The 15,394-nt window shown below is 42.5% G+C and overlaps 1 protein-coding gene across 1 annotated transcript in view; it reads right to left on the bottom strand.

Annotated features, from left to right (window-relative positions):
* LOC137644463 (4-hydroxybutyrate coenzyme A transferase) overlaps window positions 1-15,394 on the bottom strand; it is a 321,602-nt gene that overhangs the window by 128,395 nt on the left and 177,813 nt on the right. The window contains 1 exon segment of the mRNA XM_068377442.1: window positions 12,296-12,391. Coding sequence (XP_068233543.1) covers window positions 12,296-12,391 — 96 coding nt within the window.

Raw genomic sequence — 15,394 nt, 5'->3', positions numbered from 1 at the left:
CACCCTTTCCAAGAGAAAAGTAGCCTTCCCTTCCAAACTATCGGAAATTGGGATGGAGTCTGGGTTACCTGGTCAGCCAACTACCCAGTAGGGTAGCCAGCACCACCTAGAGATTGTCTATTGCTCCACAGTGATGGGTTGGAAAGTTCAATTGAGAGGAGAAAGGGACCGCCCGAGGGGCCGAGATTACTTGGCAAGCAAGTAAAAATCTTGTTGATTGCTGTCAAGCCATGCAATCGGTTGCAAGCAACTGTTCTGTAAAGGTGAATCCTATCCTCCAATTGCCTTCATTCTATTGGGTTGGTCGTGTAGGTCCACTTACGTATCAGTAACATCTGAGTAGCCAGTAATTTCTAGCAGCTTATGGTATCACAGCGAATCTCCCTAGCAATCAGTCGTGGCATGCAACTGCTTCCGAAAGGTTTAAAGGTTTACAGGCCGCTCATGAATGGCAGAGGCAAGGGACAGTGACATTTCCCTATCAAGCAGGACAATGCCCTAGAGACTGACCATATTACATATGATCAGCGCCCAAGCCCCCTCTCCACCCAAGCTAGGGCCAAGGAGGGCCAGGCAGTGGCTGCTGATGACTCAGCAGATACACCTATAGGCCCCCCTTGAATGCCCCATCCTTAGCTCACAAGGATGGTTTGGATGCAGTGACTAAAGGAACTAACGAGTCTGAGCGGGACTCAAAACTCCAGTCTGGTAATCACCAGGCTAGGACGCTACCTCCAGGCCACCACAACCCTTAACAAGATTGAGATGTACCTTCAATCTATTTGGCAGACAGATAATTGTATTTATAAGTTAAGCTATGGACCAGTAACTCAGACCGCAAAATTCCTCTAGCTGTCAATTTCTTACGCTCTTATAACGGAAATGCCGAAGCGGGACGTAGATTTGGCCCCAGCCCAAATGATTCATTGTGTCTAGAACTTAATTGGAGAACATTGATCAATGTTTACAATCAAAACCTTCTTCCTATGAGAAAAATCCCTCACAAACGACATATACATTTTGTATTTCTCTGTTTCCTATTGGTAAAACTGGCATAAGCTTTGAATGTTCACTCCCAAGGGAACAGACTCACTTATGCAAAGTTTCGGAGACTAAGTGCTTTTAATACTTAGGTAGACGATACAAATATTGAGAAGGAACTGACTGGAATGAAGGTAGTCTACTTGAGGGTAAACTACCTACTCTCTCATTATGGGAAGGTAGAAGGGTCATGCATAACCTGACTTTCCCCAAGGAATACAACCATCGAAATAGATCTAATGATTCTATTAGAACGGGATTCCAGTTCTATGATGGTATGTAGTCCTTGTCGTCTCTCAAGGGTGCGCATCCGACCGTGAAGGAAGGCATGAAACTGGCTAAGCAAGCTGCCATTGTCAGCAGTAATGGATCCGTTACATGCATACGGTTGTGTGCAATCGTAACTTCTCTGGCTCCGGGTAAGTGTTCGAAAACGAGCCTGCACATCATGAACCCGTTTCCATGTATGAGCACCTTCACGAAGCTTTGTGGAATCGCTTGCAGGAATAATGTGTGTACGACGAAGAGCAACGTTACTGCCCAAAGAAATTGATCATCGACTAGCTGTAGCATTGTTAACATGTTAGGTGTTTGCTTGCACGCCTTGTGGGTGGGACAAGAGTTCTTGTAAGTGAATACTTGCTTGTTATTGTTTGTGAACATATGCACAAGCTACTTTATCCCATCGGGACTAGAGGCTTGTGAAAATAGCCTTGCAAGGTATGTCTAACTAGGCCGTTTTACCCCCCCCGAGGATGTGACAACATAGTAACCCAGAAGGATTGGGTTTTCCTAGATTTGGCGTCTCCTGAAAAATGGTGTGATGTGGTGGCCGCAAGCAGTCGGAAAGCATTCATATTTCAATCAATCACCCTGCAAGATTATGTCTAATGAAACTCATTGTCCACTGGGGCCATAAGGGTGGCAGTCAGCAAGCATCCCCATTTGCAGCAATAACCCCTGAGGGTTTTGCCTTAGGCGAGCACACATGTGCAATGAATGGAAGGAGCTCGTAACAACCCTCATTACGAGGGTGGTAGCGAGCGCCTGTAGTTTTGTAGACTTCTTCAGAGAGGGGAGTATGCCTGCACACCTCGCTATGCTTAGTGTCAGGTGGGCTGTTTTCCCATGAAAAAAAAAACAGTCACATATTTAAGCTTTTGTTGGCCCTAGTATGCAAAGTACATAAACACTAGCCAAGATCTAAAAAGGGGTTGGAAAGTCAGAACTATTAAACTAGTCTTTTGTTGAAACGAGCGCCAGCAAGTGCTCACCAGTCAGCATCAACGTGTGCTAGCGTACACCGGCCAGCGCTAGCCAGCGCCACCGAACGCTGGCAAACAATGGAGACTGTTGGTGGGGAGTGTGTTGACTCTCACCTGTAAAGAAGGGTATAGGTAATGTAAGCACTTACTTGAAAAAACTGTAAGCAGAAGCTCTGTGCGCTGGCAAGTAGGATCTGACAACTTGCAATGGGTGCTATGGTGAGCAGCCTGGGTTGTTCGCAGACCTTCATCAGGCAGAAGGGCTCATCCACCAACCTCACTAGTGCTCAGTGTATGGATGCTTACAAAGAGAATGACTTTTCTGCAAGACTAAGGTCTTAACGAAGTAATCATGCTCATCATACCCCACCCCCACAGGGGGTTGGTGAGTAGCCTTATGTCCTCCCTTTGCAAGGAGACTAAAAAGGCTCTGTTGAACTTGAAGAAAAACAGGTTCTCCCTCATGAGAGGTTGAAACCATGAGACACAGGTCCCGGAGAAGTTGAAACCATGCGGTGCAGGTACCGAAGAGCTTGGCCTTCCAAAACTCCATCAATTTTGTTGTGCCCAAAGGTCACAATGTAGGCAATAACCCAGAGTAGTTATAGCCTACGAGACTCGTTGATAGGAGAGGCGGCAACCGCAAGCGATCGGCAGGCATTGGCATCTATGGCAATGACCCTGAAGGGAAATTGCTCATGGTACTCGTTCCTGTACCCTGAGGGTATGACAGAAAGGACCAGGAACTACAAACAGTCACCCAACTCCAATGTCGTCAAGCTAGAGCCAGGCATGAATAAATCAAACACCCACTGACAGAAACCCACGGGGGGGAGACCACTCAGGCGAAGGCTGTCTCTCCCATGGGCAGGCAGGGCAACCAACAAACACCTGAGACCAATGCAGGGAGCTCTTCCCATAAGTAGGAAGGCTGCCGATCAGCGGTTGGTGAAGGGAGCCTATAGGTATATCTGCTTAGTCATCAGCAGCCACTGCCTGGCCCTCCTAGGTCCTAGCTCCGGTGGAGAGGGGGCTTGGGTGCTGATCATATGTAGGTATGGTCAGTCTCTAGGGCATTGTCCTGCTCAAAAAGGCAATGTCACTGTCCCTTGCCTCTGCCATTCATGAGTGGCCTTTAAACCTTTAAACCTCTTCTTGGGGTCACCAGGTCTTCAGAGACAATTTGTTTAGTTTTAGTTGTTTATATAAAATTTTGCTTACCAGAATGCATGGAATATCATATTGCTTACCATAATGCATGAAATATTACACGAGGTTGGACTCAAGATGAATAGAAGAAAGACAGAGATGATGAGATTGGGAAATACAATGAAAGCTGAAATATCATTGGAAGGAGAAAGGATTAATGAAGTGTAATCATTTAAATATTTATGAACTATGATCTCTAATACAGGGTCTTTAGAATCTGAGTTTATTGGAAGATTGAAAAAAGCAAATCAGACAATGGCTAGGTTAAGTGAAATTTGGAAATCAAATCACCTGAAATTACATATAAAAATGAAACTATATATCATATTTGAGAGATAAGTATTATGGTATGGACACGTGTCGTGGTATGACAATGAACAATATTAAACAGATTTTGTATATTTGAGAACAAAGCCCTCAGAAGAATACTGGGAGTTAAATGACAGGACAGGATTAGAAATGAAACTATAAGAGATTACTCAATTGCCATATGTGGATGAGATCATGGTGCGGGACATATGGAGATGATTGGGGGATGCTCTTCACACTCCCCAAGAAAGATTTGGTCACAAAACTTTCAACTGGGCTCCACAAGGTACTAGACGGTGAAATCTAACTAAGGCCCTTTGTGTGAATAGACGTAAGAGGAGATGATGAGGATGATGATGATATAAAATTTGTTTTGGGAACTGTTCATCACACATATGGATCAAGAATACAAGGCAGAGAATTTGGTGTATGCTGAACATGGGCTTCTATGCTTATGCATATTGTTCCTTCTAGTGTGCGCGCGGAATGAGATTTTCCTAGGTGAGACAAAGAATTTTCTGCAAACAGGAAATATGGAAATGTTCCAATTACTTGTGATGACAACTACATATATTCTAAGTCTACGGTACCATGGAGAAAAATTGAAATACATTATGCATAATTTGGTCTTAGGTGATTAGTCTCAGTTACTTAATACATCAATGTCTGCAATGTTTTTTTAAACTATTGCAGTTCTTCAAGAGGATCCTGTAGCTTTGTCAGTTATCTGATCTTGGAGAATCCTTAGGCTCCAAATTCATAGGGCTAGTTTATAGTCAGTTTTATTGTGACCAATATATGTTGTATGAATATTTGTTGATAGATATCTACATCATGTGTTAAGTAGGAAATGTTTGGGTCACTTTTTCTAAGTCACTTCCTTTATAAGGGTCAGTTATTTAACTCCTTTAAAAAGGGGAAACTCAGTCACATATGTGACTGCTGAGGATGAGTGCCACTTCAATGTGTACCTGCGTTCATGTGGGCCTCAGGCAAATCGAAACTGGCTCAACGAGGACCTGCTCGACCACCTTCCTCAATCACCAAAAAATCTGATAGCTGATGATGAGTTGACGAGACTTGGGAACAATATGTTTATCAAGCAAAATTATCAAGGTGAGATGAAGGCTTGGGCAGGGGCCTAAACTCAAAAACTTTGTGAGTTCCCAATTTCGGATGAAAAAGGGGAACCCTGATGACCCAAAAAGTGGATTATAGCAGGAGACTGTTAATGAATCACAAAATCAAGTATCTTGGCTCTTCCCTAAATGCCTATCCCCAGTGTTTGTTTTATTCTGAGGAAAACTCAAAAAGCCTTTATCTCAAGAGGCCAATCCACAAGGTAGTGAGATTTCTTGTTTGGTTTATCCCATAAGTTGAGATGCCATGCCATAGTGTGGCATTTGGAGGCAACAAGTGAGGGTTGAGGTGCCACAGATGAAGTGTTCTTAGGCATCCTATAAGGATGTGACTAACTTGTTCAAAATGGTGCCACTCCTCCTGAAACCCAAAAGACATCCCCTACAGTGCACTTTTCATTGGTCTCAGGCTAACATTACTGGAAGGATTTTAGTGTAAATACTTACCTATGGACTTTAATAGAAAATAAATATAAATTCTACATTATTTTACACACAAAAAAAAATTATTCATATCAAAAGACACAAAGTCAAGAGCATAAATAAAAAAAAAAATGTTATTTTTATTAATAAAATAAATTTTTGAATATACTTACCCGATAATCATGTAGCTGTCAACTCCGTTGCCCGACAGAATTCTATGGAGGGATACGCCAGCTATCACAATACTAGAAGGGGGTGTATTTACCAGCGCCACCTGTGGCCAGGTACTCAAGTACTTCTTGTTGACACCTCCTCAATTATTCCTCGGTCCACTGGTTCTCTATGGGGAGGAAGGGAGGGTCGATTAAATCATGATTATCGGGTAAGTATATTCAAAAATTTATTTTATTAATAAAAATAACATTTTTCAATATTAAACTTACCCGATAATCATGTAGCTGATTCACACCCAGGGGGGTGGGTGAAAAACCAGTGTACAAGACTAAAGGATAGCTAAGTATCCCGTATTTCATATAATCAGTTATCCACAATAACAATGAAATAATAAGTACCTGGTAAGGAAGTCGACTTGAACCGTTACTCTGCCTTTAATAAGATCGTCTTCCTTACTGAGCGCAGCGTTCCTCTTGGGAGGCTGAATCAACTCAAAGGTGCTAAAGTATACAGGGCTGCAACCCATACTAAAGGACCTCATCACAACCTTTAACCTTGGCGCTTCTCAAGAAAGAATTGACCACCCGCCAAATCAACAAGGATGTGGAAGGCTTCTTAGCCGACCGTACAACCCATAAAAAGTATTCAAGAGAAAGGTTAAAAAGTTATGGGATTATGGGAATGTAGTGGCTGAGCCCTCGCCTACTACTGCATTCGTTGCTACGAATGGACCCAGGGTGTAGCAGTACTCGTAAAGAGACTGGACATCTTTGAGATAGAATGATGCGAACACTGACTTGCTTCTCCAATAGGTTGCATCCATAACACTCTGCAGAGAACGGTTCTGTTTGAAGGCCACTGAAGTAGCCACAGCTCTCACTTCATGTGTCCTTACCTTCAGCAAAGCAAGGTCTTCTTCCTTCAGATGAGAATTTGCTTCTCTAATCAGAAGCCTGATGTAGTAAGAAACTGAGTTCTTAGACATTGGTAGAGAAGGCTTCTTGATAGCACACCATAAGGCTTCTGATTGTCCTCGTAATGGTTTTGACCTTCTTAGATAGTACTTAAGAGCTCTAACTGGGCAAAGTACTCTCTCCAGTTCGTTCCCCACCATGTTGGACAGGCTTGGGATCTCGAACGACTTAGGCCAAGGACGGGAAGGAAGCTCGTTTTTAGCCAAAAAACCGAGCTGCAAGGAACATGTAGCCGTTTCAGATGTGAAACCTATGTTCCTGCTGAAGGCGTGGATCTCACTTACTCTTTTACCTGTTGCTAAGCACACGAGGAAAAGAGTTTTTAATGTGAGGTCCTTAAAAGAGGCTGATTGGAGCGGTTCAAATCCTGATGACATTAGGAACCTTAGGACCCCGTCTAGATTCCAGCCTGGAGTGGACAACCGACGTTCCTTTGAGGTCTCAAAAGACCTAAGGAGGTCCTGTAGATCTTTGTTGGAGGAAAGATCCAAGCCTCTGTGGCGGAAAACCGCTGCCAACATACTTCTGTAACCCTTGATCGTAGGAGCTGATAGGGATCTTACGTTCCTTAGATGTAACAGGAAGTCAGCAATCTGGGTTACAGTGGTACTGGTTGAGGAAACTGCATTGGCCTTGCACCAGCTTCGGAAGACTTCCCATTAAGACTGATAGACTCTGAGAGTGGATGTCGTCCTTGCTCTGGCAATCGCTCTGGCTGCCTCCTTCGAAAAGCCTCTAGCTCTTGAGAGTCTTTCGATAGTCTGAAGGCAGTCAGACGAAGAGCGTGGAGGTTTGGGTGTACCTTCTTTACGTGAGGTTGACGCAGAAGGTCCACTCTAGGAGGAAGAGTCCTGGGAACGTCGACCAGCCATTGCAGTACCTCGGTGAACCATTCTCTCGCGGGCCAGAGGGGAGCAACCAACGTCAGCCGTGTCCCTTTGTGAGAGGCGAACTTCTGAAGTACCCTGTTGACAATCTTGAACGGCGGGAATGCATACAGGTCGAGATGGGACCAATCCAGCAGAAAGGCATCCACGCGAACTGCTGCTGGGTCTGGAATCGGAGAACAATACAAGAGGAGCCTCTTGGTCATCGAGGTAGCGAATAGATCTATGGTTGGCTGACCCCACAGGGCCCAAAGTCTGCTGCAAAAATTCTTGTGAAGGGTCCACTCTGTGGGGAAGACCTGACCCTTCCGGCTGAGGCGATCTGCCATGACATTCATATCGCCCTGAATGAGCCTCGTTACCAGCGTGAGCTTTCGATCTTTTGACCAAATGAGGAGGTCCCTTGCGATCTCGAACAACTTCCTCGAATGAGTCCCTCCCTGCTTGGAGATGTAAGCCAAGGCTGTGGTGTAGTCGGAGTTCACCTCCACCACCTTGTTAAGCTGGAGGGACTTGAAGTTTATCAAGGCCAGATGAACTGCCAACAACTCCTTGCAATAGATGTGAAGTGTCCTTTGCTCCTGATTCCATGTTCCCGAGCATTCCTGTCCGTCCAGTGTCGCACCCCAGCCCGTGTCCGATGCGTCCGAGAAGAGACGGTGGTCGGGGGTCTGAACAGCCAATGGTAGACCTTCCTTGAGAAGAATGCTGTTCTTCCACCACGTTAGAGTAGACCTCATCTCTTCGGAAACAGGAACTGAGCCCGTCTCTAGCGTCATGTCCTTTATCCAGTGAGCAGCTAGATGATACTGAAGGGGGCGGAGGTGGAGTCTCCCTAACTCGATGAACAGGGCCAGCGATGAAAGTGTCCCTGTTAGACTCATCCACTGCCTGACTAAGCATCGGTTCCTTCTCAGCATGCTCTGGATGCATTCTAGGGCTTGGAAGATCCTTGGGGCCGACGGACAAGTCCGAAAAGCTCGACTCTGAAGATCCATACCCAAGGAGACAATGGTCTGGGATGGAACGAGCTGAGACTCCTCAAAATTGACCAGGAGGCCCAGTTCCTTGGTCAGATCCATAGTCCATTTGAAAATCTCCAGACAGCGACGACTTGTGGGAGCTCTTAAAAGCCAGTCGTCTGACGGAGCCGGACACAAGATCATGATACTGCTGCACAGTCTGTAAACTGTCAATCATGGGCAAGCGAGGAAGTACAGTGACAACCCGAATCTGTCTAGACTGTCTGGGTCGTACAGACAACTCCTTAACGGGTTGCTGAGGTTGCCGCACTGCGTCACAACAAGTCCCTTCTGTTGGTTGTTGAACGTCTTCCCCGTGACACATTGACTCCGTAAACAAAAAATCCTCTAACAAGGACTAAGCTTGGACTGCATGTCATGCAACACAGCTCAAGGTCTATGGGAGAAGGTGTGGTAACAGACGGGATTAGCGGCTGAAGTGGAACCATTACCTTCCCTGTAAGCATGTTATGCTTAAATAAAAGACCATAAGAGGTTATGCAGCTAAAGGCTCCCTCCAAATGACAGAGTCCTCAAGGGAATATCAGAAGGAGGGAGAAAAGAACTTTCTCATCTACAGGGACCTTATCCTAGAAAAGCTAAGTTCTCTGAGTGAGGGTTCACTGGTGCAAAAGCAGCAGACTAGAAGGCAACGTTATGAAACTGCTTGACAGTCTAGTGAGTTGGCAACAACCCAAGATGTGTTGAGAAGCATGCGGTAAGGTATGCAGAGCATGATGTATGCAGAGTATGCTGTATGCAGAGCATGCTGTATGTAGAGCATGTTGTATGCAGAGCATGCTGAATGCAGAGCATGCTGTATGCAGAGCATGTTGTATGCAGAGCATGCTGAATGCAGAGCATGCTGAATGCTGAGCATGTAGTAAGCAGAGCCTGCTGTAAGCAGAGCCTGCTGTAAGGAAAGCAGAGCGTGTGCATGGCGTTTAACATATCTCAGAAATTCCATGACCAGTGCTAGAGTGCTTTATGCATGCTTGCATGGGGTTTAAACCATGGTATGAAAATGGAGGTAAGGTATGCTGAACAGCAGAGTCAGAACGAGCTGGAACAACAATAGTTGTGGTTTCCTCTTCAAGACTCCGATGTGGGAACACCTGAGGCTCAGTCTGCAAAGGCTGAATAAAAGACAAGCAGAAGGAAGGCGCATGGGTGGAGGAGGCTGACTCCTAGCATGAGTGGTTGAACCCAAGGGTTGCGCTTGCTGAGCGGAGTAGCAAGTTCCAGTTCCTGTGGTGTGAGCGGAGCGCGATGAGGAAGAGGCTGCGCCGAACAAGGTAAATGTCTCGCAAGCTGAGGCTCCTGAGGCGCAAGGCTAAGGTGTTGTGGTGCTTGCCTTGTGGAGGGTTGAGCTCGCTGCAGCAAGAGCTGAGGAGACTGACTCATGGACGGGAGAGGTTGTTGTACCTCAACCGAGTGTTGCATCACTGGTGGAGCAGCAAGTGGAGGCGGAGGAAGAGAGGTATAATCCTCCTGATCCCAATGTAAAGGTTGCCTTAAGGAAGGCGGAGGCTGAACACCACAGGGAACAGCAAACTCAGCACGTGGCTCAACATCGTACGCCTGGCAGGTGGAACTGCTGGCAGGTGGTACTGCGATCAGGCGGAGCGAGTGTAGGTGGAGGGAGTGTAGGCGGAGGCGGAGGAGCAACACTCTCAGCCCGACACTCACGCATCAAGTCCGAAAGCTGTGCTTGCATGGACTGTAGTAGAGTCCACAACATCGTACGCCTGGCAGATGGTACTGTGATCAGGCGGAGCGAGTGTAGGTGGAGGGAGTGTAGGCGGAGGCGGAGGAGCAACACTCTCAGCCCGACACTCACGCATCAAGTCCGAAAGCTGTGCTTGCATGGACTGTAGTAGAGTTCACAACATCGTACGCCTGGCAGGTGGTACTGTGATCAGGTGGAGCGATCATAGGCGGGGGGGAGTGTAGGCGGAGGCGGAGGCGCAACACTCTCAGCCAGACACTCACGCATCAAGACCGAAAGTTGTGACTGTATGGACTGCAGTAGAGTTAACTTGGGGTCGGCAGACACTAAGTTCTGCTGAGGTAAAGCCTTAACAGCAGAGATCTGTTGTGGCAGAACCTTACTCCTCTTAGGCGGAGTGTAATCAACTGATGACTGAGGAGAGTCAGAGCTAACCCAATGACTGCATTCGGGTTGTGAACTTTAACTTCGTACGTCTGGCATAGGTCTGGACTTAACGTTTAAGAGGTCTTGAGACCTGAGACCAGCGTTACTCTGCCTTTATTTTCTCCCCTAATCTCTTCTGCAGACGAGCAAAATAAGGGCTCAATCGTCTGCGGGTGGGAGTGACGGTCTCGGTAAGACACGCCCACAACCACCGAGAATACTTCTGTGCGCCGATCAAGGCCTGCTGAACCCTTATGCCCTTCGACATTGCTTCTCCCCTGGGCTTGGGAGCTTGCAAGAGGTCCCGGACTGGGAGGACGACTGGCGCGCACAAAAGTACCCTCACGCACTAATCACTTATCACTTTGATTTCTGTTTGCACTTATTTCACTGAACTCGAAACTTTAAGTGGTTTGTACCTGAAATACGCAATTCTATCCTTTCTCAAAGTTAGTAATTGCGAAAACAGAATTACAATGTAACAGAAAAATCTAATGAAAGATAATTCAGTGGTTGGAAAGAGACTAAACACTAGATCACTCTAGAAACGTTTAGTTTCTTCCCCTAAAGAGACTAGGGAGAAGAGCAAAAACGATAACGACGTTACTCGTACGCCTGGCAGGCTTGAATGAAACGTTTATCCTCTTTCTCCCTCCGTCTCTATCTCTCTCTCTCTCTCTCTCTCTTGACTTAGAACCTGAGAGAAGAGCCCAATCATATATATCGTTAAAACATATTATTGTTAAAGGAAAAAACTGAAAAGTTCCTTTATTAGGATCAAAACCATTAAGTTAAGAAAGAATGAACAAAACGCTAGACACGGTTACTCTTACTGCAACGTGAAACCGTGAACATTCTTTCTCTATCGTAACGATAGAGTGCAAGTTGAACGTTCTGAACGTCAACAACTGCAGAGACAAAACAAAACGTTAGTTCAACTTTGAAAACAGTACGAGACTGTCAAAGAAAATCTTTCAAACTCTGTGGCGGAAATAGCATAATATGTTAACAGGTAAAACCGAAATGACGGGCTCAAAGTTTATTAACTTCGGTAAAAGACCGCCTACTATTAGGAAGGTCGAATATAAACAAATATAAAAATTAATTTTAATGAGTTTATAATAAAAGGAAGTTAATCGAAGAGGCCTATAAGAGGCGGAGAGATATAAAATAAATCTATAACTTTTGTTAAGCAAAATTAAGAAAGAGAGTCTATACTCTCTTAGACACCAACACTTCCGTCTAAGGGAAGGGTCGGCCATTGAAAGGTGAACGAGAGTTCATACTCTCGTCACCATAATTAATCAAATTAATTCCAAAAGCTAACTAAGCTAATATAGAAGTTTCCAGTAAAGCGACAGCCGAAATCAAAGAGAAATACTTCACCAAAGTCGTGAAAATACTCCAAGAACATAAGCGTATCCCAGAACGTCTTGCCGGAAGCACGACAGAGGAATAATTGAGGAGGTGTCAACAAGAAGTACTTGAGTACCTGGCCACAGGTGGCGCTGGTAAATACACCCCCTTCTAGTATTGTGATAGCTGGCGTATCCCTCCATAGAATTCTGTCGGGCAACGGAGTTGACAGCTACATGATTATCGGGTAAGTTTAATATTGAAAACATTACTTTATAGTGTTAATTATAAAGTACAACTATAGCATAAATCTCATACAATATTAAGTAAAACAAACTTACCTGCCCAATAATATACTTAGCATTTTGCACTGCAGCACGAGCACAATCTACACTTGTTCCCAAAGAACAGAAACCATGTTTATCAGGTGGAGATACCTAAAAAAAAAAAACTTTCATCAGAAATTTAGGAATATGATACAATACTATTTAAAGTTTTACTTTTCGAAATTTTACTTAACAATGCCTCACATACCATAGACTTTTTACTATAGAACAAATGGCTAATTACATTTATACTGCAGTCACACTGAAAGGATCCTCTGTATTTGGAATCCCAAAAGATTTTCAAATATTCTTCATTTATTAACATTATAAATCACTTAGTATTTTGTAACTTGTAATAATTTCAATACAATCCATAGATCATGCATCTTATTCTCTCATAACAATGCAATCTCAGTTGTTTAAAGTTCAGATGTGCTGTTGATAGTGGTAGGAAAAGGAAATAGAAAAGAGGGAAGAATTGGAGAAACCTTTTAGCCTTTTTTGCTGGCATTCCCTTTACTTAAAACACAAATTAAAGAAGCCTACTCTAATGATCGACGATGTAACAATATGCAGTTATTTATGTATACTTTACAATATATATATATATATATATATATATATATATATATATATATATATATATAAAATATATATATATATATATATATATATATATATATATAAATATATAAATATATATATATATATATATATATATATATATATATATATATATATATATATATATATATATATATATTATATATATATATATATATATATATATATATATATATATATATATATATATATATATATATATATATATATATATATATATATATATATATATATATATATATATATATATATATATATATATAATATATATACAGTGATACCTCTACATACGATCTTAATTCGTCCAGAAACTGCTTCATATGTTAAAACGATCGTATGTTGGAGCAAATATTCCCATAAGAATACACGGTAATTTGTTTAATTCATTCCTCAGCCTAAAAACCCATAACAACTCCCTAATAAATGGCTACACATAATTACACATAACATTAATACAATACGTACAGTATAATAATTATCTAAAAAAAGAATAATTAATAAATAATAAATAAAAAAGGGGTTTTTATGTAACACTTTACCTTAGCGACAGACCAGTGCAGGTGTAGGGACTGCTACGCAGGAGGAGATGGAAGATCAGCGAGGAGGTATAGTCCATGGGCCAGAAAGTGAAACCCTCCCCCCCCTAGGGAATTTTCACGACCCCCCTAGTTTTCTTCCTTAGGGTGTCCTTTATGCATATCCGGGTGTTTCCAAACACATAAATGTGGCAAAAAGGCAAAATTATCACTTTTTGTACAAACCGCACACCAAATTTTCACATTTTCAGCAGCACTGACTTTGTGTCACTTTATTGGCTCTAACTTCCTTAATATCCAAACTAAGTTAACATTTTTGGTACCAACATAATGCTAAGATCAAGAGCTACACAATGGTATATAATTAAGTCCATAATTAATGATTATTACGTATTCCAGGGCCATTATTGTACCCCTTACCCTTAATTTTTGTTCGAAAATGGGCACCTGTAACTAGTTGCTACTGATACTGATGATATTGTTGAGGCATTTGGTTACATTTCTGTATTTTATTTTGTACATAATCTTATTTAGAATATTGCATATCAGTTTCGTTCTTTAATTTCCCAAAATATATGAATTAAGTGACAATAATCAATTGATTGTATAATGGCCACATATTTTTCTTGATACCTACTTTGTAGGGAACGCTTCTTAATAACTTCTGTAAATCGTGACATATCTGCATTATTTTGGTGCTAATCAAATCCTTGGAGCATATACAACTAAGCTTGATGATGTAAAGTTAATCTGTTACAGAAATCCATTATCTAAATTGCTGTTACCTATCCCCCACTCCTTAAAAATAGTCCAAATTTCAATTGACGGAACTTTGTTCCACCCTCATCTTCCCTATCATCTCTACTTTCTGGTACCAAATGGCAACAAAACAATTTATCTTTATGATTTATTATAAAAAAGAGTATTTTACTAACAATTAAAGAAGGATATGCTTTGAAGAGAAGTATACTGCTTGGACATTATTCACGGTAGAGTGGCCACCACATACTTATATCATGAATATGCATGCACAAACATAGTATATATGACTAAAACTATAAATGTAGGACACTACCTATTGCAGTATGCCTGACTTTCATATCTGACAGGTGTCATTCACTGAGTGAACCAAGAAAATCATTGATTAACAGTAGGATAAGATAAATGTAACCAAAATAAATGTCATTTATAACTTAAACTGACAACTAATACCAACAAGTAAATGGTGAAGAGCTTGGAAGTCTACATCAATGTTTGAAATCTGCGAAGTTGTGTTCATATAAATATCATTATATGTGGAGTATGATGGCCTAGTTAATCTCTCTTTGTCACTGGCAACAGACAACTACAGAAAGAACTAGCTTGACAATTTACACATTGCGTTCATGATTCTTCATCATAAATGTTGTCGGCTAGGTTGTTAATATCAATATCCTCTGTATCCAAATCGTCATCGCTGTCAGCTTCTCTGGCTAGCATGATATCAATGAGTTCCTGTGGCAGTATATCACCTTTGACCCAGTCAGTCTTCAGGTGTCCTGAATCATCAAGTTTCCAGCCTTTGCCTACTGGACTTGGTATATCTGGATATGGCACACTGTACTTATTCCAAACATATGCTTGGTTGTTGCATCTGAGGATATGCACGTGCAGTGATGACCTGCATGGTGAGAGCAAGCTCAGATCAATGCCATCACAACTGGACAAAGTTTGGCCTTTCTTGAGCTGGAATTTTTATCTAAACATATCATAGAGCAGCTTGTTTATGTCTTTGTAGTTGGCCTTTCCATCCATATAGCAGACAAACTGTTCAAGTTCACTGAATGTTTCTTCAGAAAATTCAGCAGTGGTTGCTAGAGAGATTAATGCTGAATGGTATTCAGGATGGGCATCAATTGTCTTCTTTGGTGTAAGTTTACCTTGGCGAACGAAGGCACTTGTTGTATCGCATCCT

The sequence above is a fragment of the Palaemon carinicauda genome, chromosome 1, assembly GCF_036898095.1.
Source record: "Palaemon carinicauda isolate YSFRI2023 chromosome 1, ASM3689809v2, whole genome shotgun sequence".
Lineage (NCBI taxonomy): Eukaryota > Metazoa > Arthropoda > Malacostraca > Decapoda > Palaemonidae > Palaemon > Palaemon carinicauda.
Note: the sequence above shows the minus strand (reverse complement) of the source record. Positions and strands in the feature narration are given on the sequence as shown.